Genomic DNA, 22710 nt, shown 5'->3' with positions numbered 1-22710 from the left:
AAGTACAATGTACACCACAAAAGGCAACAACAGGTTTAAGCTGTAGATTCGTCCGGATACTCCTTATGTGGAAAAGCCAGAAAAAGAATAAATTGGGAAGATGCCTTCTTGAACCAAAATGATTAAAACCAAACCAACCAAAGGAATCCAACAGACTGAGCAGAAGGCAACAAATGCTTCTCCTTCTCTAAAGTAAGTCTTCAAGGTAAAAGGACAGCCCCTCCCACCCCCCCGGCATGAGATTTTGTATTTACCATGTAAAATATTAACTACTGTTAGGCTTCTAAGTCCACACACAAACATTCAGGTTGCTAGGTTCTGATATTAAATGAGAGACTACTGATTGCCAATGCGTAGTCTAATGTCTTCTGAAGTAGCATATATACTGTTAAAGTTGTGGCATCAAGCACTTGGGTTTTGCTAAGAAGTGCGTGTAACAAACAAAGAAAGAAGTACAACATTTAGGATTGAAGGCAGCCTTGTTGCATGTATTTTACTGGTTCCTACAACTTGTAAATACGGGCCGTTAACCTGGATTTTCTAATTAACTGGTTATACGGATTAAATACATTTTTATAGTTAAAGCCTTTTCACTGAAAGGTGCGTAAGTTGAACACTTGATATCCTACTGCCCTGTGACTAGTAAAAATGCACAAGTATTTCCATGTACTGCAAGTTCTTAAAAAACTAAATTTGAAATAAAGTGTAGAAACACAGCAGATTGATGTTACTTGGGTTAGGCATTCCTCAACACTGCACAAACTGTTTAAACCTTTCAGAAAAATCACGACTGTCTCAACCCTGAAAACAAGGACTGCCAGTAGCCAAGAAATTAAATTTAATGTTACAAAAGAAGGCATATCAAAATATCAAACTACACTTGCATGTGGCAGTTGAACAAGTGAGTGCAAGATTGAAGAAAAAGTTAAAATCTATGAAAAAATTTAGATCAATGATTACAATACTAGATCAACTTTACACAGCTTGAATTTGCAGCTGTTCTTTGCTTTTAACTCCCTCCTGCCCAAATATATTGACTTCCTTTAAGAAAAGGAGTTCTCTTACACAAAATGTGTCACGTTTGTTTATATTATTCAGAACAAAACAGTTTTGCTGGCAGAGATTGTGGGTTCGCAGGGACATTTAAGCTTTCATTAAACTGGAAAGCAGTCAAGTCTTTGTGTCTACAAATTTTACATTTCATAGTTCCACAAATTTGGCTAAAGTTCATGATGATGTCTAGGATGTCTTCACCAAATCGTAGACATAAATATGGAAATCATCATCAAACTTGATGAAATACACAGATGGTTTGGCTTCAACTTGATGAATGACCATGCCAGTCCTTTTTGAGCCATCTTCTTTGGCATATTCCACTTGTTTGCCTACCAGGCTGTCCACAACTTCACCCGGTTCCCGTTCTGCAGGAGGTGAATCATCTGTAACACAAAACCAGTGTACTTGGGTAGACATGAATGGTATTTTTCAACATGGAAGACAACTGCAGAGTCTTCTTTAAAACTCACATGAAACAATCAGAAGTTTTAAATACAGAGTACATAAAAAATTAGTTTTGTTTAGACCAGCACCTAGAATTGCCATGCTTCTATAAAGTACAGTTGCAGAAATATTTTCAAGTAATACTGTCTTCAGTTTTAAGACAAAAATAGCACTTTGATTGTCAAGAGAAGTAAATCTTTTGACGTGAAGGTTTACACATGAGTCACAGAAAATATCTGTGGATAACTGAATTTAAGCCACTAGCAGAAAAAGGCACTGGGTTTCCTTAGCAGAAAGGCAGCCAAACTAAAGCTCCCTCTTACCACACCTATTATTCAAAGTTTCAGTATATGCATGCCACTGCAACAAAAACACACTCTTCTAAAATGTCAGTAAGTGTAAACTCCTCATTAAAAGGGGCTTTTGACTCCAAACTGGAACAATGCTGTTGGTAAAGTCTAACCGTATTATTTTCTTGTCTAGCCATGCCTAGCCAGAAACACCTTTTTATTTTAGATGATACCTATGACAAATCTGGATACAAAAAGCTGTGATTTCTAACATGCCAATTGCCAAGGTGTTGGTTACAAGCCAACCACAGAAGAAACACGATAAAAGGTAGAAGAAATACTGGAGAACTGGAAGCTCCACTGTACTGGACAACTGGAAGCTAACCACACCTTTCTCAGCTTGTCTCCTTTTTTGACTAGTTTAGATAAACTTGTGTTTCGTATTCCAGTGAGGAATTTTATATTAGTAATGGTCACACCTGATGTGGCTGTTATTCTGGAAATACTAAGCTTTTAAATTAATGTTTTCGTTCCAAGTTTGTGTTAAGAATCCCTTACAGATTTCACCCGTTTTCTTTTCAGTTCTCTGAGTTGTGAACAAACTCCCAAAGGAGGAAAAAAAAACCCCACCACAACAGGGAATGAACAGATTGGTTTGTACTTACACTTAAGATTCTTCCACAAACTTAAGAAGTTTCTCTTTCAACTTTTGTTTCAGTTCCTCTAGAAATGCACTGCCATATGTAGTTATTATCCTCCTACTATCAGTTTTATGTAAAGAGTCTTCCTTGGCAAAGATGCAAGTTAAACTTTTACATTTTCATTTAGAAGGAATTAGGAACTCTTGATGAAGTTTTGGTATCAGATCCAGCAAGACATTTTCCCCTCAATAAAAAAAGCTTAAAAGACTTTATCTAAATTTGGGCAAGTTTCACCAAATTTACAGACATACTTCCAGGTGTTCTACAATCTGATTTGAAAAATACTACTCTTCTAATCATTGACTTAAGGGCAGAACACAAAAGATATGGAAAGCATTCAGATTAAGGTAAGGTAGCATATACTTAGAAGTGTTTTGGAAGCAGGTAAGCAGAAGATGGTCTTGTGGTGAGCATGGAGAAGAAAGTACACTAAAACCAATTAGTTCTTAAATGGAAAGAAAAGCATAAGCTCTTTCCCTACTCCAACTCCCAAAGACAGAAGAAAGCAAAGCAGACTTAAAATACATTCCAATACTTTTTAATAGTTAAGACAAAGAGCAAGGTTCAAATCTGAAAGAGCTTGGGAAGAGGAAAGTCACCTTTTTCCATTAACATTTGTGTCTCACTCTTTACAAGCAGTAGATACATTGGTTTTTGTTAAAGCGGGGCAAAAAAAGTATCTAAATACAGATGGTTACTACAGACATTATGCAAACAAGCGCCATTTGTTTCTTCAGCGAGCAGACTGTTATCAGTGCTAGATCTGAAGGAAGACAGTCTCAAACTCAACAAATTAATTATAACTAATACTTATGTAAAGCAATACATGGCCAACCACTACAGTTATCCGATCATTAATTTTCTTTAAAACCCAGACCACTGCTGTCAGAGAAGTGTTTTTTAGGTACACGAGGGAAGTAATTCTTCACAAGCTTTCCCCCCCCCCCCCCCCCTCTTTTTTGCACTGGCCATCCAAACCTCTTGAACAACACTGATTCTGTGAATATCCTTCTAAATTAATAGGAAAAATCTTGATGACTTTCACTTTGAGAAGGGAGGGGGGAAAATATCCCTCCTGATCTGAAGAAGTATTTTTCTTGTTAGTGTGTTGCAACATGTGAGAGAAAACCGACTTCCGAAAATTAGTACTTCTTTCCCCCAAGAAATCACTCAAAAGTTTTTCACACTGAAGACATCTACCCCAATGAACTTAAGCTCACTATATTAGTTGGCCCCAAAATATTATTCCCACAGTAACTGCTTCAGAAACTGAAATCAAGAGCCATCTCAATGAGCTATGATACTTCTGCAACAAAACTACAGTAGAAAACTTCTGGTTTGACAGTTTCCATTAAAAAACCCAAGCATAAACTCTTCCACAGTAGTATGTACATATTTTCAGCAGAATTAGGAATAATTATGGAAAATGCTTTCCCTGCATATGTCACTAATGATGATAAAAGTAAAATATTTCAGCAGTTAACACAGATGTTCTTTGTTGTGCTATAACCTGTCAGATGTGATACTTCAAAAAAAGTTAAGGGAGTAACAAAAAAGATCTTTGTCAACTCTCTTGTCCATAAATAAAACACAGTTAAAAGTTAATATAAAAAGCTGCCACTTTCCAGAAGAAAACAGTAACTGGCCTACTTACTTGAATCAGGCATAATGCGAAGGTCACCTTCTTTATAATCATCTAAGAGTTGGTACATGTACAAGACGGGATCTTTCTCGTAGGTAATATAAAACCATGTGTTCATAATAGGAGCACGAGCCAAAACCATCCCCCTCCATTCATCTTTTGAGCCATCCTCTGTCTCAAACATATGTTCCACAGCTTTGCCAATCATGGTGTCTGCCAGGTGGGCATCACTAATTCGAGATGAAGCTGAAACGACAGCATGTCGTAAGTTCATTCCAAAGCCCAGATATATGTCTTTGTGAAAAACCACGTTTACTCTGATTCATAAACAAATTTGATAGGAAGCTAGTTAATTCATATACAAAACAAACACCGTCCATTCCAGAGAGGTTACTACTGAAGAACCAAAGAACTTCAGAATGTTCTCAAAATAACAATGCATCATCATATTCCCTATGATGAAACCATCGTAGTGCAAGGTAAAGCGAGATCAATCGACACCACAGCAGCGAAGAGACTGCATTTTAACTAGACATTAGATGGTGAGAGGCAGGTAGGGGAGAAGAGGAAGAGAGGCCAATCACAGAACAATTCTATCAAGTTACTAATGAAACTTGGGGGTTTGGTTCCCCTTAACACCACTCTAGAGATTGCTACCAATTGCTTTGCACTCTGAAGAAGCAACAGCTTATTCTGTTTATAAACTAATAATTACTTGGGTAAATATCAAACTTTGCAGTTTGAAAAACCTGCAGCTTAACAATCCAGTGCTAATTCTGAAAATTAAAAAGCCTTGTTACTAACCAAATTATTTCACTTAGCAAATGCCTTTTCCCCCCATCATTGAAAGTACTTAGGGGAAGTACATGAAGAAACACGTGACATTATCACTGTCAAAATACACACAACAGACAACATAGCTAAGATGGCTTTAAGAGTTTAAATTTTAACAGAAATATCAATGTTAACTTTACATATGGTTCTTAGGGATCTAAGACTCTAAACAAAAACTACAGAATGTACTGCATACTACTTAAAGACAGAAGACAGCACTGCACTCGCCGGTATCATCAAATCTTTATGGAGCCAAGAAAATTTAAATGGAGCATTTAGATTACCCCAAACGTGACAAAAATTAAATTGGTGAGTAACATTAAGTGGTCAGATGTTATCTTGGGAGAAGTCTGAAGAGATTAGTGGAGAACACTTAATCATAAATGTCAGCATTTATATGTATGCAACTTTAGGAGAAAAACCTAAACCACTTACCAACTCTGTCTGGAAGAACTTCAAGTGCTGAAACTCTTTCATCTTTGTGCAGTTCTAGTCCATACACACAGTCAAATCCATCATACTTTATAAGATAGAGAGAGGGATTTACAGGAACTTGATCAAGAACTGTGCCTTTCCATTGTGTTACAGGTCCACTCCCTTCTTTCCATCCATGCTGTATTCTGCAGCCTACAATATTTCTTCGCGGCTGAGAAATAGGTTTGCTTGGTCCCACATTGTTCCTATGCTTTCTGTACACAGATACAAACATAATATTAAACAAGTACACACATATTCAAAATTCTACTCCAGACAAGAGCTGTATGCTCTAAGATGGCAATATATTTTACAGCTTAATGCACCTTATTCAAATTAGGGTATAAAGCATATTACACTGTACTGGAAAAAAGAAACAACACTGAAAAGGAGTGAAACATTTTTTATGTGCTTTTTAAGGTCAGTTTTCTAATAGCAATTTCTAAAACCAGTTTGCTTAAGACAGAAGAACTATTTTAGCCCTTGCTACACAACGTCTGAAGTAAAACTCACCTGATCAGGTCTCAAAGCACAAGGCTGTCTGGCACTATAACAACTTCACTATTATGTTGTTCTCTGAATAATAGTAAACACAACTCCTGTCCCAGGAGGAAGTCAGTGGAAATACTACCAGTGGCTGACTGAAATTCTTCCAAGGCATTTGGAATTTAAAAAATTCCCTAACCTGTGTTCTCACCTGAAGGAAGTTTAGCTTCCTTCTCCATTTACAGGTATTTTTGTCTTCATGTATTTTCAAAGACACATGGCAGCAACAACACTTCTCTAGTGCTCCTTTTTAGTGTAGCAAAAGAAAAAAGTGATACATAATGTTAATGGTAATACAAGGGATGCTCCTTGTTGTGGAAAACAGATTAAATATTCTTTTTTGTCCTTCCTCTATCTTCATGGAAGTTGCATGGGAATTCCCTCTGGTGAGTAACAGTTGTTCCGATCAACAGTCATGTAAGCTATTTGACAGTTTCAAATCACTGGAAGTATTACACAAGTTTTGTTCAACCCAGTTACTAAAAACACTAATTGACAATTCAAATACAAATGGAAACTAAGAAACATTATGACAGTATGGTGATATTTCAGGAAATGAGTATTATATCTATTTTAGCATGTCACAGTGCACATCCTCATTCCTAAAAAGATTACTTAGAGGGTTGCCTGATCAAAATTCTCATGAGTGTCAACTAGCTGCAAAATAATTTTTCGCTTTACTACGTGTCACACACTTCACTTAAATGGCAGTAAAATATGTGCACCACTAGTACGCTTAAAAGAGAGTGCCAGTTGCAGAAAACAATACTCTTCCTTAGACCACAGAAAGCAACCAAAGAGAAACCTCCAGGAACAATGAATGGTCTCAGAGAAGTCCCTGTATCATCCAAAAAAGTCAAATAACAACCATACCACTGAAATCCTGGAAGAAGTCTTCCGAAATAATGCACTTCCTACATGACATTGGAATGCTTAATGATGAAGATTTAATCATAACTATTAAAAGATGTGCAATTCCTTCAGCAGCTTGTCCCACACCTCCAGACTTTTATTCACCATGAAGATCTTAGTAGAGGGTTATGTCAAATGTCATGTTTGTAATCATCTGCAGTTTTTGTTTTCCTAACTTTGACAGCACAGATTATTATAGGAACTCCAACCTCTTCCAGTTAAGAGACGTTTTCCCACAAAGGTGGTTCTAATTTTATGCAGGAACTAGAATGCATTTATTTTCTTGCTCAAGTATGTACTTTTTTTTGTTTAATTCTCAGTCTCAGTAATAGTTTACTATTACAAAATGAGATCAGAGATCTAGTTCTCAGCACAATAAAAATAAGTGTTTTGTATGCATTTTAGTTCTAATCAATCATGGTTCCATTCTAAAGCAGAATAAAACCAACTGAAGATAAAAAAGTTTTAAAAGATAGAACAACGCTAGTTGCAAGCAGTTTGTCTATGCTGCTAATCATCTCATCATTGAAAAAGGTAAAAATAACACTATTCATGTTCAACCTCACAGTCAATTTTACTTTCTGTCTATAAAGCATAATATATGTTAAAATTTAAATTGGAACAATTAAGCAAAAAGTTTCACACTCATTTTAAGAAAAACATGATGGAAAAAGACAACATAAATGAGTTCAAATTGGTACCTTTAAAAAGCCTCAGAGAGCAAAAAGCATTACAAATTTGATAACAAGTCAAGTACCTGCCAAGAGTACTTGCAGTTCAAATTTTTGTTTGAAGGTTGCACTACTGAATAGCCATTCACTCTCACTTGCAGTGGTTCATACCATAAGAAATAAGGTTTCCAAACTAGCTAATCATCACAGAAAACCTACTGCTTCTTGCATCTGAACACGTGGTAAGAAAGCAAGCATAGGTTTCTAACTATCAATAAATAATATGTATGAACAGCCTTCTATATAAGACAACCAAGTAACCAACAACTCAAACCTCTCCTCTCCTCAACCGTGTGTTATTTCTGTGATATACCAAATAATATAAACATACATAACCTTCTGTAGTGCTATATCCAGAAAGCCCAACACAATTTTTTCCTCCTATTTCATCAGAAGGATTTGCTCCTGAAAATTGCGTAACAATTTTCCTGGACATGTAAAACATGGAGCCAGAAAAACCAGAAAATAACAAATCCAGGAAATAGCTCTCGTCATATCAGGCACAATCTCATTGTAAATGGCCCTTCAATCCCCAAAAGCTTCAGATCCTTTTCCTTACCCTGAAGGCAGTAAACTGGTAAGTAAAGCCTAGTTCTGTCAAAAGGTTTCATTATGAGAACCAGATACTTTAGAAAATTTCTAAAGACTACACAGGCAGAAAGACATCTTGCCAGATTTTAAAGCTGTGTTTATATGGTCCTCACACAAACTATTTGGCAGCTGCTACCAGGGAAATGAATACAGTGTAGAACTGCACAGTACTGGCAGCAGAAAAATCAACTGTTACTTCAGGGTTTTGCTTAAAAGACAAACTAGCATTTATAAAAAGGAGAACAGCAACTCCCAATAACCTATCAAGTAAAGTTATCAGTTTAGGTTTGGTTGGCGATTTTTGTTTGTTTGGAGGTTTGTTTGTTTGTTTTGTTTGTTTGTTCTTCCCTGACTTCAGAAAAACACTGCAGGACAGAACTAAGACAAAAAAAACCCCAAAAAACCCCCAAAACACCACAAAACAGAAGAGTGAAAGAGGACCATACCCCTCAGATGTGCAAAAAAGGCACAACTGTGAAAAACAAGACGGAAAACTACAAAGCAGTATAAATGCAGTAGAACAGCAATGGTCAGCAACATTTCAAGTCTTTCATGGTGCAAAGCAGATCAGGTACTAAAAATAGAACCCAAAACTTGTTACAATTGTGATCTTATTACAGACTATCATTAATAGCAGAATGCTATGAGATTAGAGAACTGTTATCAACTACTTTTCACGATATTCGACTATGAGGCACACTGAGGCAAGTTTTCAGTACTTTCTGTACTCCCTCAAAAGCCGTAATTTAGTTGTGAATTTCATCTTCAGATGCTACAGGAACGAAGATTACAAGTCAGCTTAAAGTGGGATCAGAATTTCAAAATGTTTACATTTACTTGTAGTTAAATTGAAGGTATAACCTGCACTAAAGGTCCTTGAATTGCCAACTACAAGGAATTCGAAGAGCCTATGAAGAAAGGATTGTTCTATACTATTTCTTGTACTCATGCACCAAGGGTGGAAAGAATGAGATCTAGGAGATAACTGACTGCTCTGACGCCAGTGAGCTCACCTTCATATCAGCAGAGGTCATCACTGCCCATTGACAGAGCACTCTGAAGAACTGCTTTAGAGCCACAGGAACCATTTCCAAAAGGCTCAACAGTTAACAACCATTTAGTAAAGAAGAGTTCAGAAGATTCATCCACACTGCTCATTCTATCACATCCTCAATAATTGAGTCATGCCCTGTTCCATTCTCTTGGCTCCCTCCTCTGACACAAACCTTCTGAAGCTAGTTTAAAATTACCTCAATGGCCTCGAATACCAGTAGGCTTGTTCCTCTTTCTCTTTAAATGAGGTGTAACTAAATAAATAACTGAATTGGTCACAAAGTATACAGTAGACCATGAGTTAGTAATGTAACAGCTCGGAGTAGTATCAGCATATATTATAACATGGTCATTCTTATCCCACTCATTTATGGTAAACTACAAATATAAAAAATTCTCTTACTACTCTACCTCATTCTCAGAAGTCAGTGAGCAGCACACAACAAATCATCTCAGTTTGTCACAAAAAACCTTTACTAAATAATTAATAAACAATTGAGCTAGGCTAAATTAACATAAAACTAAGCTGGATGCTTCAGTTAAATACCTCAAAATCATGTCACTTAAGATCAAAACTTCTTACGCCCCACAAAAGCCTTTATGCTAAAAAATTTACAGCCTATTTAGGTATTTAAATAAGTGTATATCAACGCAACAATAAAGACAAATCTAGCCACCCTCAAGTACAAAAGGCAACCCACCTCTGATAGTCTTCCCATCATACACTCCTTTCTCTGAGCGGTTGAAAGAGAACAAGAAAAATTAAGTTTTAACCAACTCTAGCTGTCCCTAGACAAATAAATGTTTCTCTTTGCCTTCTATGACGATAGACAAGAATGGATAATGATGAGCTTGTGGAAGGGATTAGAGTAGTTTTACATCAGGTGTTCTCTGGGCAACAGTTAACACTGTTAGCAGTGATTAACTGTGTTAAATTGTGGAAAATACACCTGCTGAACAAATCACTTTTGATTGATGCACTACTGTATGACTTTACATTTAAAACACAACCAGTAACATTTTACCAAATTTCACACTTACCCACATTTGATTTCTCCCACCAGAGATGTAGCCAGATAAAGTATCTTGCTGTTTGACACTAAGATCAATTATGTCCAGAACATTACCTCTATTTTCACACACCTACTCACCAGTGTTCAGCTGCTACTATTTTAAAATGTTGTAGAGGGAAAAATACATGCCATAAATGCGTAGGATAAGCAGGTATCCTTCACACAGAAATAGCAGCCTCCTTACAGAAGTATTTCAGTATATTCTTTAATTTAGAAAAGTGAAAATTCCCTTTCAAAACTACAGCTGTAGTGAATACAAGATTAGATATTTCTAAGATTACTTCCAGACTGCATTATCAGTAAGCACGCTTTGCAGTTTTTATTGGCCTGCTGACAATGCATGAATTCTGTCCCAGAGAACAGATATCCTATAGCACATGCGGCTAATTTCTGGCTTGCAACCCCTTCTCTCTGAATTCCAGAAAGAATTATGAAATTGTATTCAAAAATAATTTCATATCAACAGTCAAATCAATGTTTAAAAGTTTATTTGTGAGACATTCTTTCATACCACTCTCCTGAAAGAACTGAAAGTCTTGACTCTATACACATATACCGACTGAATATTATTCCACATGATTTTCAAGAACGAAGTGCATAGAACAATACAACGTATTCCTAGAACAGTACTTCCAGTTACCGAGAGCTACGCTTCAGTAAAAATATTAACAACTTACTTGTGGGAAGTTCTTTTCTTCATCATGCTGGCAGACACTCCTGCATGACCTACAATATAAATGATGTTGCAATTATTGAAAAAGTTTGTATGACAAAAAAGTCATCTCGCACAAAAGTCTTCTTTTTGAATGTCAAAATACAAAGAATCCAAAAGTTTCATGTTATGACGAATCTATAAATGGCTACAACGGGAGAAGGCTCTGCAGAGCTAGACATAGCCCACATGCATGGGAAACTGTGGTGGGCTGACCCTGGTTGGACAGCAGGTGTCCACCAAAGCTGCTCTATCACTCCCCATCATCAGTTGGCCAGTGGCAGGTGCACCTTGATGCCAGCTGGCATCAGCTCTGTTAGACATGGGAAGTTTCTAGCAGTTCTTACAGAAGCTATCCCTATAGCCCCCCTGCTACCAAAACCTTGCCACGCAAACCCAATACAGAAGTTCAGGGATGAACACAAGGAGTGACTGATGCCAACTATTAAAAAGCAAGCTAAGCTTAACACAACAGGAGCACGTGTGGTCTTTGTTCTAGGAAAGTGGCTGTAACAGTCGAGATGATCAGCTACAACAGTTAAGCAAATGGACTGGCTGTGTAAGTTTTCATCCTTGAGTTAATCAAAAGGATTCAAATACACATCTCCCTGAGTCAGCCAGACCAGGACTGGGGAAGTATATACACAGCTCAGCCTAACAGAGCACATAAAAAGAAACAATGAACAAAAAGAGCTTTCAGAAGAGCAACAGGTTTGAGCTGGCTTCAACCCATGTATTCCTTCCCAGCAACTGGGTGCACTCAGTGCTGCAACAGTGAGCATGTTCCAGAGATCAGTAAACAGAATCAAGTTTATATTGAGATGCAATTGTATATTGCAATTACTATATTCTGGTACATACTGATGAATTTATGGTTCTGCTAAACATTCTGCTAAATCAAAAACTAGTGCAATGTCAAAAAAAAGTATTACAAACACTAAACTCGAGCTCCTTATGTGCAATATGTAAGAGAATCTGGTCAGAGAGTGGGGGAGTCTTGACACTAACTGGCATCATAGCTACCATAGTCTGTGACATGATAGGGTGAATGTTATGTGATAACAGTTCAATAATACTGGGAATTCTGATTTAGCACTTGAGTCATGAATAAGAGCCTAAAAGAGGTGACTCAAGCTGTAAGGAAGGTTAGTGAAAAGACTGACTGCAGACAGGCCCCTTACTATTTAGACAGTAAAATGTGAGTGCTAACAAAGGCTGGAAAAAGCTAGATGATAAATTTGAAAAAGAATAGAGAAATCCTAAGTGTGATTTTTCACGGATAGAAGAACATTGCCCAGATCCCAGTGATATTTGGGATGCTTATGAAAAACAGAAAGCTCCTAATAAGCTGGAGAGAGGAAAGGGGAAAGCAGGCTTGTGCTGCTGGTTGTTAGAAGCCTTCTTGTGAGCAGTAGTGAAGAAGTCAGCAGAGGGGATATGCAAGAAGATGACAGAAAAGAGTTTCAAAAGATAACATGATGTATAAAAAGGTGATGTGCAGAGCTAGAAAAATCAAAGTTCTCAGAATGAAAACTACAGCTTCAGATCATAGCCAATGCCCACATACATAGGGATCATTTACTATGGTCAACTTCAAACAGACCCTGTTAAAGGAATGGCTGCTATATACGCTGAAGATAAAGGGCCAAGAGATGTCTGGCTTGATCCTGATTCTCTCAGCCTTCCTCATTTTACTGATCTGAGCTGGGCTAGAGTTAAACTCCATCATAGTGGCTTGTTTTGGGTCTACGTTTTGGATTTGTGCTGAAAATAGTGTTGGATAACACAGGGATGTTTTAGTCACTGCTGAGCAGTGTTTGCACAGCATCAAGGCCTCTTCTGCTCCTCAAACCACCCTGCCAGCAAGTAGGCTGGCAGTGCACAAAAAGTTGGGAGGGAATATAGCTGGGGCAGCCGACCTCAACTGACCGAAGGAATATTCCACACCATATGATATCACGGATAGTGACAAAAGGGGCAGGGTTGGGGTGGGGGCCCGCTGCCTTGGGACTAGCTGGGCATTGGGCAGTTGGGGGTGAGCAACTGCTTTCATATGCATCACTTGTCTTTCTTGGGTTTTACTTCCCCTGATTCTCTCTCCCTCTCTCACCTGGGTGTGTGTGTGGGTGGGTGGGTGGGTGAGTGTGTGATAATTATTCACATGAACATAACTTTAAAGTGGTTGCAAACACCAGATGCATCCCCCCTTACAAGACATTTTTATCTTCTTACGAGTTAGTTAACTCATCTCCAAACTACATTTTCAGCTAAACCAAGAGATACACTCCTAGAATAGATGACCTGTTTATGGGGAAAAGGAGTGAATCAGGTTATCCTCACCATGGAGGAGGCTCACGGTTTAGTACGAAGGACTCGGGGTTCTGCACTGTAACAGGCAAACTTACTGTGGCTGTGCTGTCTCCTGGGCCAGGCAGCTCCCTGCTAGCCATCAGGGAGCTATGGGCAACAGGCAAGGGAGATGGTGGTGGGAGAGTACAAGAACTGCAAACCACCATGCTGGAATCTGGTTATCTCAGATATGCCGGACAGATCCGAGCCTGTAGGTCAGGACAGGCAGCCGCCAAGTCTCCCAAGTTTGGTCACTGATGGGCCAACCATGTGGGATTTTACAGGGCTCTGAACAAAATGCAGTGAGGTGGCTCACACCACCCAGGGGCCACTCTGACAGCCACTGTCATCAAGCAATTGCTATATTACTATTGCATTGTAATTTCAGTGTATTGTCTCTGCTAAAACAGAACCCCATGTTAACGTCAGATATCTTCAATTGGTATCAAAACATTAAACCCTTCTCGCCCACAAAGTCTAAAAGAACCTGGTCAGACTGCTGGACTGACACATGTGTAACTAACTAATGTCTGATGTTTATGTACCAACATGCCCAGAATTTCAACTATGGATTCTTAAATCAGCATCTACAGAGAAATATTTGAGTTTGTCTTTATGTCTAAAGAATCCAGTTTTTTTAAATTTAACTCTATGTGTATGTTCCAAGCATGGCTTTGGAGCGTATATGTTCAAAACTTTCATGATAGTAGTAGCATCACACAAGAGTCGAGTACTAGAAGTAGCATAACCTTCAAAGTCTTCATAAATATTTTAGTCTTTTCATTTTCATTGGAAAATTCAAGAGGACATATACAAACTTATAGAAATGCAGAATTAAAATAATACTACATCTTATGTTTACAATACTCAAGCTCGTATCAAATCCTCAGGAACCTATGTTTTCAGCTGTAGTGACATCTGAAATGTGTGAGTTTCAAAAATTAAGCCTTACATGCCAGTTCACTAACATGCAGAGTCTGAAGCTGTAGCTAATGGGGGCAGGGGGGCTGTTCCAGATGTCAACAGTGGCACTTTCTTATTTATCACTTGGGACAGCATCTTCCTTCGAGCTATCAAGATATATGTAAAGAGTACACTCATAATCCTTGAAATCTTCAGTGATGATTTTGAAATCAAGAAAATTCAGGAAGCCAATTTAAGCAGTTCATGCACACTTAACAGCAAGACAGCTTGATTTAGCCGTTGCGTTGTTAAACACACACACTTGCATGCTCCCCCAGCACTCGCCCAAATTTCACTGCCTGATCCCCTTTCAGTAAGGGAAAAATGAGGATGACTATCATCCTCAGGACGGTGTAGCACATCACAACTGTTCCAAACTACTTTTTCTCCCCATTTATTATAAAAAGCATCTAAAACAACGTAATGTTTTAAAGTAACTGCTAAAACAATTACAGATATTACTTATAAACAGTAACAAAAATCCAAGCAAATGCAGATTTTATACCTTAGGAAACTAGTTCCACACTTGAAGACCATATACTACACAATGCTGTAACTCTCAATATAACATCAATAAGATGTACACACTTTATCTGCTTAACAGCAGCATGTGGAAGACAATTTCCCTAACAAGAGCTTACACTAAAGTCCAGAGACGGCACAAAAAAGATGGTACGTTCCAACTTACAAAGGCACCAGTAGTAACAATATAAAAAGTATGCTGAACACCCCCAGTCACATAGAACAGCTACGGACCCCAAAGCACCTCTTTAACAATCATCTTTTTCCTTGCAAAGTATCACCTGACCCATGCCAAGAGAAAACATTTGTTTCAAGCAGCTAATGCAAGGCTGTCTTTGAATGGCCGCAAAAACTACTCCACTGAAGTGGCAAAGCACATTATAACCAATTCACAATAAAAATATTCAGAAATACTGTTCAGTTTTTCTTATCCCTACATGAATTAAGAAGTGAACTGGAAATACTAAAATTCTTCTGATATGTGAGGATATAGTAAGTCCTGTGCATTTTGCTTTTCTGTAATACTAAAAGAAAGAAGTAAAGTGACCACAAAATAAAAGACAGGAAATCTATCTTTATATGGTAAGAAATCAGCTCTGCAGAATACTTCTTTCCCAATTTAGAATTTCCAAGAGCTTGTAGAGTTTCTTTACAGAGATATTTATTTGTAAGTGCATGACATTTTAATGAGTGATGCCTATGATCCTGTAAGGCTATGTCTTAATGACTTAAAACATTTTGAGAGAATTTTTTTAAATGAACTTTTAACATACATATATATTGCTGATGATCTTCACCTAATGCTTGTGGAACATAAAGCAGTAACCTGGCTTATATAAATTCTCCTGAAATCTCCAGTACTATCTAAACAGCTCTAGACTGAAGCTTAATTAGCATTAGTCATTCTCTGTCATGTGCCCAGTTCAAAGCAGAAAGGCATTTAAAAAATCCCAAACATTTCAAGGGCAGTATCTTCATGCAAATCTTTCAAGAGAAAAAACGCAAACCATCTGCCTACCAAGTGTTTTGAGGTCAAGCACAGTTTGGTTTAGAGAACAATGAAGAAGAGCTATTACATTCTATATGGCATGAATGTGTTGACTGAATGGTTAAAACCACATTTTTTGCCTCCTTTTAACTATGGAAAGACGAGTTCTAACTAGAACACTCCATGAAATTCCTTATTTTAGATAATACTCAAAATACTCTTTACAACTAAACTTCCCTGAACATAAAAATAGAAAAAACTAATATAGAACAAAAATCAAAGTAAACAGATTAGTTTCAGTAGTCTTTGTAATTTATGTCTCAGTCACTTAAGAGCACACAAACACATTCTTTTGTCATAGAAAATGAACTCCAACTCCCAGTCAAGAGCAAAAGAATTAAGCATTTAATTGTCATGTGGTCTGTGTGGTTTTTGAGCCTTGGTTAACTCTGCTCCTAACAGATCCTTACAACAGATCCTTAAAATTCAACAGCAAAACTAGGAACAATGTTTCTGAATACTTCTATTTTAAATAAAGACAAACAAAAAAGGTGAGACAACTAAACCAAATATTCTTTCAGGACGTTGACTCCAAGGGAAATATATGTCATTTCAGCTGGGAGGTACAGGAGGAGACAACAGGAAAAAGGATGGGAAAAAGCTACTGGCAATGTTTTTATTGTCACATAAGAAGGCACCCTCCATTCAATCCATGAAAGTCAGGCTCTTCAAAATGCACCGCCAATATCTTACTTCTCTGACTATCACCTGTATTTACAACAAGCAGCAGCAAAAGCTGGATGTTTTAAGTTGTATTTCAGAATATTCTGTGGGAACAGCAGCAATCTCACAGGAATTAATTCTGTATCTGGAGACTACTTTGGAATTACTTTCAGGGACCTAAGAAAGACTTCAATGTGCTTATTCACACCTCGTATTGCCGAACCTCAACTGAAGAGTCTGGGGAAAGAAGAGAGTTCTTTTAACCCAAGTAGACCAGAAATACAGAGATAAAATGAATTCTGACTCTTCCAAAATATTTCACTGCAATCCTAAGCAATTCACATCTAGGAATGGGATCACAAAGTTCACAAACACAGTACTGAAACAATTTATGCTTGTTTTTAAATGGGGGGAAAAAACCCTACAAAAGCTCACATATGACTTAATGTTTCCTAGTTCTTTACTAAGAAATTACTTCACATTTTCAAATCATCCAATAAAGGCATTACAATTATTCCTGACCATCATGCAGTTTGCTGGGATTCTGTACCTCTAGGAGATAACTGCTAGGAAGGACTCTAGAGGACCACGCCTTTCACCAGTACAACATTGAAAAGGTTATCACTAGACTAAAAAAGGTCAAATATAAGTGTAAACACAAGCAGAATCACAACTTATTTTACAATCAATTATACTATATAACGTTAATTAAAAAAGTTCACCTGTATTCATCTATATTGGACACAGCCATACACTCATTAGAGTGACAGACACACCGCCATGCATAGGAGCAGCTGGCTGATTTACTGAAACTATATCCTGGAAAGCAATTCTATATTTGACAAACTCATAGAAGCTGTACTCTACTGTTGTGAAAAAAATAAGTCTAGCTTTCCTTCTTTTCTCCATCTTCAATTCTACTCTTTATTTCTTAAGATGGAACTATGAAGTATGATTTCCAGTAGAGACATATTTCAAAAGCCTAGGTATTTTAATCAAATGTACCTCTTCCTTTACACCTACTTTACAGCAAATAAAAGCATTTCCTTTGTAGGCAGGCAGACAGGACAAATGAAAATAGGCTTTTTCAAAGAAAACACCACACAACAAAGTCGGTTGCAAAAAGCCTTGGTAATGCATTAAATTTTGCCTTATATGAATACCTGATGCAACCACTAGGTTATCTATACCTCCATATAGTTTTCTGTAGCCTGTACATGATCCAAGAATCTCCTAGAATCCCATGATTTTATGATTTTACATGATTAACAGATTAAATACAAAGTTCATAAACTAATTCCATGCTTTCACCATATCTTTTAAGCAGCAGGAAAAATGAACTATACTAATCCTGTGCTGTCTACTCCCAGGTCATAGCAATTCTATAAGCACAACTTTTAAAAGCTTATTTTCCACTTGAAGCATCTAGCTCTTCTGAAACACATGTTCTGAAACACTACGTGTTCATGTAGCTTCCTGGAAGTGGCAACCGTTTTTAAAAAAGGTAAAAATGTTACAATACAATATTCACATCAATGATGCTGTAAAGCACAGCAAATCCTGTTTGAAAGTAACTTGTTATTGTAGAACACTTTTACAGCTGTTCTAGGAAATCACAAATTCCCCACAGAACCAACCTTTAAATACCACCTAGTTCAACCCTGTTGCTGGAGGCAGGGACTTTTTACCACATCAGGTTGCTTGAATGCTTCCAATGATGGGGCATCCACAACTTCTTCAGGCAACCTGTTGCAGCGTCTCACCACCCTCACTGTAAAAAATTCCTTCCTTATATTCAATCTAAAGCTATGCTCTTTCTGTTTAAAACCATTACCCCTTGCCTGGTCACTACAGGTCTTGGTAAAAAGCCCCTCTCCATCTTACTTATAAGCTCCCCTTATAAACCGAAAGGCTGCAAGAAGGTCTCCCTGGAGTCTTCTCTTCTCCAGGCTGAACAACCCCAACTCTCTCAGCCTTTCTTTGTACCAAAAGTGCTCCAGCCCCCTGATCATCTTCGCAGCCCTCCTCTGGACCTGCTCCAACAGGTCCATGTCCTCCTCGTGCTGAGGGCCCCAGAGCTAGACACAGTACTGCAGGTGGGTACCAGAGCAGAGCAGAGGGGGAGTATCACCTCCCTCGACCTGCTGGCCACACTTCTTTTGATGTAGCCCAGGACAATCAGCCTTCTGGGCTGCAAGCGCACATTGCTGGCTCATGTTCAGCTTTTCATCTACCAGTATCCCCAAGTCCTCCTCTGCAGGGTTGCTCTCAATCCCTTCATCTCCCCATCTGTATTGACACTGGGGACTGCCCCAACCCACGTGAAGGACCTTGCACTTGGCTTTGGCATGTGGTTAGCATGGGTCCAGCCCTCAAGCCTGCCAAGGTCCCTCTGGATGACATTCTTCCCCTCTAGTGAATGAACTGCACCTCTCAGCTTGGTGTCACCTGCAAACTTGCTGCAGGTGCACTCAGTCCCACTGTCTGTGTCATTGATGAAGATACTAAATAGCACTGGTTCCAGTACGGACTGGTTTCCTGGTTTACTGGTTTTCAGTGCAATATTGAGCTGCTGACTTTAAGTCTTTAGATGCAGCTATCCAGGCGATCCATCAAACCAACATCTCTCCAATTATGTAGGTAACAAACATCATACCTCCATTGTTATTGTCATTATTAATTATTTCAAATCAAGTAGCTGTCAAGTTCAGTAATCACTTAACTAGGGTAAATCCTTAACATTCCCAAGAAAGGAAAAAAAAACCACAACCCAAGCCAAAACATCACCATAACCACTTTAGGAGTCTATAAAAGGTCACAAGGATCACTGACACGTAGTTAATCCTAATGCACAGAACACCACCATAACTGCAGGATTAGAAGCCATCCTTCCCTAGCAAATAAACTTTTAACAGAAAACTGAGGAAGACGATGTCTTCATCTGTTTGTAAGCAAATTCTCCTTCTAAGAAGACAGTTTTGCCACCTAAACTTCTCTGTCTCTTTACCTAGTTGCACATTTGATAGCTTTCTCAGAGACACTTTTTTTTAAAAAAAAGACCTCCAAACAACTAACTCACTACAATCTTAGTCTGTATCACACTGCAAAGCCTCTCTTCCAGCCATCAAAATAATAATTTTATAAACTCTGATGAACCCAATTGCTGCATTTACTGTTCTTTTCAAAGGAAGAATTTGACCACTATCAGTGAAGCTACTGGTGCTGTGATAAAGATTCTTTCTTGCCCAGTAGCTGACTTCAAAAGTCCCATGCCCAACCTTCATTGCACAGTGGACTATGCACTCTCCTAATGATGGCTGCTGGCTCCACTCTTTCCTAATGCATACCCATAATCAAGAAACAAGCAGTAGATAATTCTCCTTCCCCTCTCCTGCCCCCAAAAAGACAGTAAAAGCTATCTAGCCTCAGCCCACCAAATATGATCAGCAGGAGGAGCAACAACAGCAAGGTCAGTAGCTGCCTTCCTCAAGAACGTTAACAGCCAGAGGCTGAAAGCCATCAATACCCAAGCCCAGGCCACAACTATGCCAAGAGTTGAGGCAGACCAAATGTGTATGATTTATGGGTTGTATTTAAGTGACAGTGATACTACATTAATCCAATGAACATAAGTTATATTCTTAACTTCTCAGTTAAGATTAAAAAAACTTCAGAGAAAAAGATAAAGACTAATTGTAACTTGTATAGGGATATTAAAGAGCAAGTGACACCTAAAGAAATCTGTGTGTCAATTTTAATGACAATTTGGCATGGTGTCAATTAGGACAAACTATAATGAACAAAGAATACAAAATGTGATTCTTTGAAATAAGTCTATAAATTATCTTTTTTTTTAAATTTAAAGAGCCAAACAAACAAATGCGAAGCAAAATTTTCTTCAAGTAAAATGTTGTCCTAGCTTAATTTTTGTTTGTTTTTTATAGAAAAAAATGCAGCCACACAATCACCCTCAATACACGTTTCACCCTACAACACTTCAAATCTGTGCTGTAGTTTTGTTGTTCATCGCATGTCACATTGAAGTCACCAAGATAAAATTATTATAACAGTTGCCTTAAAAACCTAGTGTCTGAATTCTGTGAACTTGGGCACAGCACCCAGTTAGTGTTTAGAAGTCAACAAGACTGAAGTTAAGTACCAGGTCAAAGCCTGCTCTCTTTCTTTTCTCTTACAAATACACAGGGACTCTGCCAGTGTCAAGAGGAAGGATGACTCATCAGCTGATGAAATGAAAACTCACTGAACCAAGTGTTTAAGACTTCATACTGGGCCTCTCCTTTGAAAACATTTTACTGAAAATATTTGCTGAAGTAACCTTTGAAATCAGTAGATGTTTCAAATGAGTGACAGCAAATGAACATTAATGTAAGCTAATCACAGGTAGACACAGTTTTGAAAGTTTCCAGAGGGTTTCAGAGGAATGTTCCCGTACCAATTGCTTCAGTTCTCAATGAGCTGGATGAATAACTGAAAGCATGGGCTATTACTTGGGTATTTTAGAAGTTAACTGAACTTTCCCAGTTTACATGACAGTTGCTTGGTTTCTTGAGATTTTTAGAAAAGCTCCCATTCACAATGGCTGGTGATAGCAAATATGCTGCATCATGTGTCTACACAAAGTCTTTCCCCACACAGCTCACGGACTAGCGACTTTTGCTGCTGCACAAAATATGAAGGGCACTTCCCCTGCACCAAAAAACATAAAATAATTTTATAACAGAAAAAAAGACTAAATATACAAACCAATACCTAAGTAAGTTCAGCTAAAAAGCAAACTGAACAAAGAACGAACAACATTTATCTGTAACCTTTTCATTCTCAAACTGTTGGTCTATAGAACTACTAACTTGCAAATGATAACTTCTAATCCCTGTCCTAAACTAGTTGAGGCAGAATGCACAGCCGAAGTGGTGTCTAGGTTAACCTATACAGGACCATGTATCAGCCTTTGGAACAATTCTTCACTAGTCACTTGAGGCTTTTTTTGCATCATTGCTGATAATCCTTACTACAGAGCACACCAGATTGACTGAGATTCATTAGTCTTTCAAGCTGCAAAACTCTGAATAAGCCCAACTAGTCATAAGAGGATGAATGTTTACTTATATTTGAAATTCTCTGAATAAAAAAATTGCTTTAAAGTAAAGACTATTTCAGCTGAGAGAGCACACACAGTAGCAACAGTATTTGCATTTTTGTGGTGTTTTCAAGAATCTCTTTTACAATTACTAGCTGAACAGATTTTATAAAATTATAAAGTTTTACTCTTAACTTGTAAATATATGGTGAATAAATTTGTTTATGTTCCAGCACTTCCAAGATAAAAAAGAGAAATCCTACTCTTAGGATGTCAATGTAATCCTACAACATTGATTCTGTTTCTTTTTAGAATTTTATGTAACTTACAATATTACAGACTATATGGAACACTTACATGTACATCTGTACTGCTAAATTAAATTTACATATGCCTTCTCAATTCACCAGTTTCTATAACAAAAGTAAATGCTCTTTTAAGACAGGAATGATAACACGTTCATAAAACCATTAACTTTTTACATGTATATAAAGATATAAATATATATATATATATAAAAAATATAAAAACGCCATCTATGAAGTAAGACCACTTTTTACTCCCTAAAACCAAACAAAACCACCCAGAAAAACACCTCACCTGCATCAGCTCTGGACCGCTGACCTGGTGATTTTCCAAATGGGGTCTTCATTCATCTGTGTTTAAGTGAGCAGCAAAGCTGCTGGACTAGGGTGAAAATCCAGTTCTTCCAACTTCCAGGATATCTTCTACTCTTGGAATAAGAAGCTACTTATTAATCCACCATTCAATCATGAATTTGTCCTTCCTCAAATGCAGGAGATGCACTTTGAATTACAGTAGTCTGAAAAGAAAAAAACAAACCAGTTAAAGTAGTTTGATTTGAGACTTGGTTGGCTAAGATAAGCATTGGCTGACTTGGTCAAGATAAAAATATTTCGTTTCATTTTAATGCTTGTTTTCATACCTAACCATAAGTTCCTTCATATCCTGCTACTCTGAAAACATTCAGATGGCATATAGGCAAGA

At 37.7% G+C, this 22710-nt stretch overlaps 1 protein-coding gene across 2 annotated transcripts; it reads right to left on the bottom strand.

Moving 5' to 3' along the window:
• Window positions 1-728: 728 nt before the first annotated feature.
• On the bottom strand, window positions 729-22499 carry SPIN1 (spindlin 1). Of its 2 annotated transcripts, none has more exons than XM_086479319.1 (5): window positions 22303-22499; window positions 11025-11073; window positions 5400-5656; window positions 4146-4394; window positions 729-1439 (listed from the first exon to the last, which is right to left on the bottom strand). In XM_086479319.1, exons 1-5 carry the CDS (start codon window positions 22352-22354, stop codon window positions 1240-1242), a joined length of 807 nt encoding a protein of 268 aa, XP_086335445.1. In that variant the 5' UTR covers window positions 22355-22499; the 3' UTR covers window positions 729-1239. The 2 variants fall into 2 exon arrangements, with proteins under 2 accessions (XP_086335445.1, XP_009956874.1); XM_009958572.2 differs by having other exon boundaries at window positions 4146-4379; window positions 5403-5656.
• Between the last annotated feature and the right edge of the window lie 211 nt (window positions 22500-22710).

Source organism: Leptosomus discolor, chromosome Z, assembly GCF_034619465.1.
Source record: "Leptosomus discolor isolate bLepDis1 chromosome Z, bLepDis1.hap2, whole genome shotgun sequence".
Lineage (NCBI taxonomy): Eukaryota > Metazoa > Chordata > Aves > Leptosomiformes > Leptosomidae > Leptosomus > Leptosomus discolor.
Note: the sequence above shows the minus strand (reverse complement) of the source record. Positions and strands in the feature narration are given on the sequence as shown.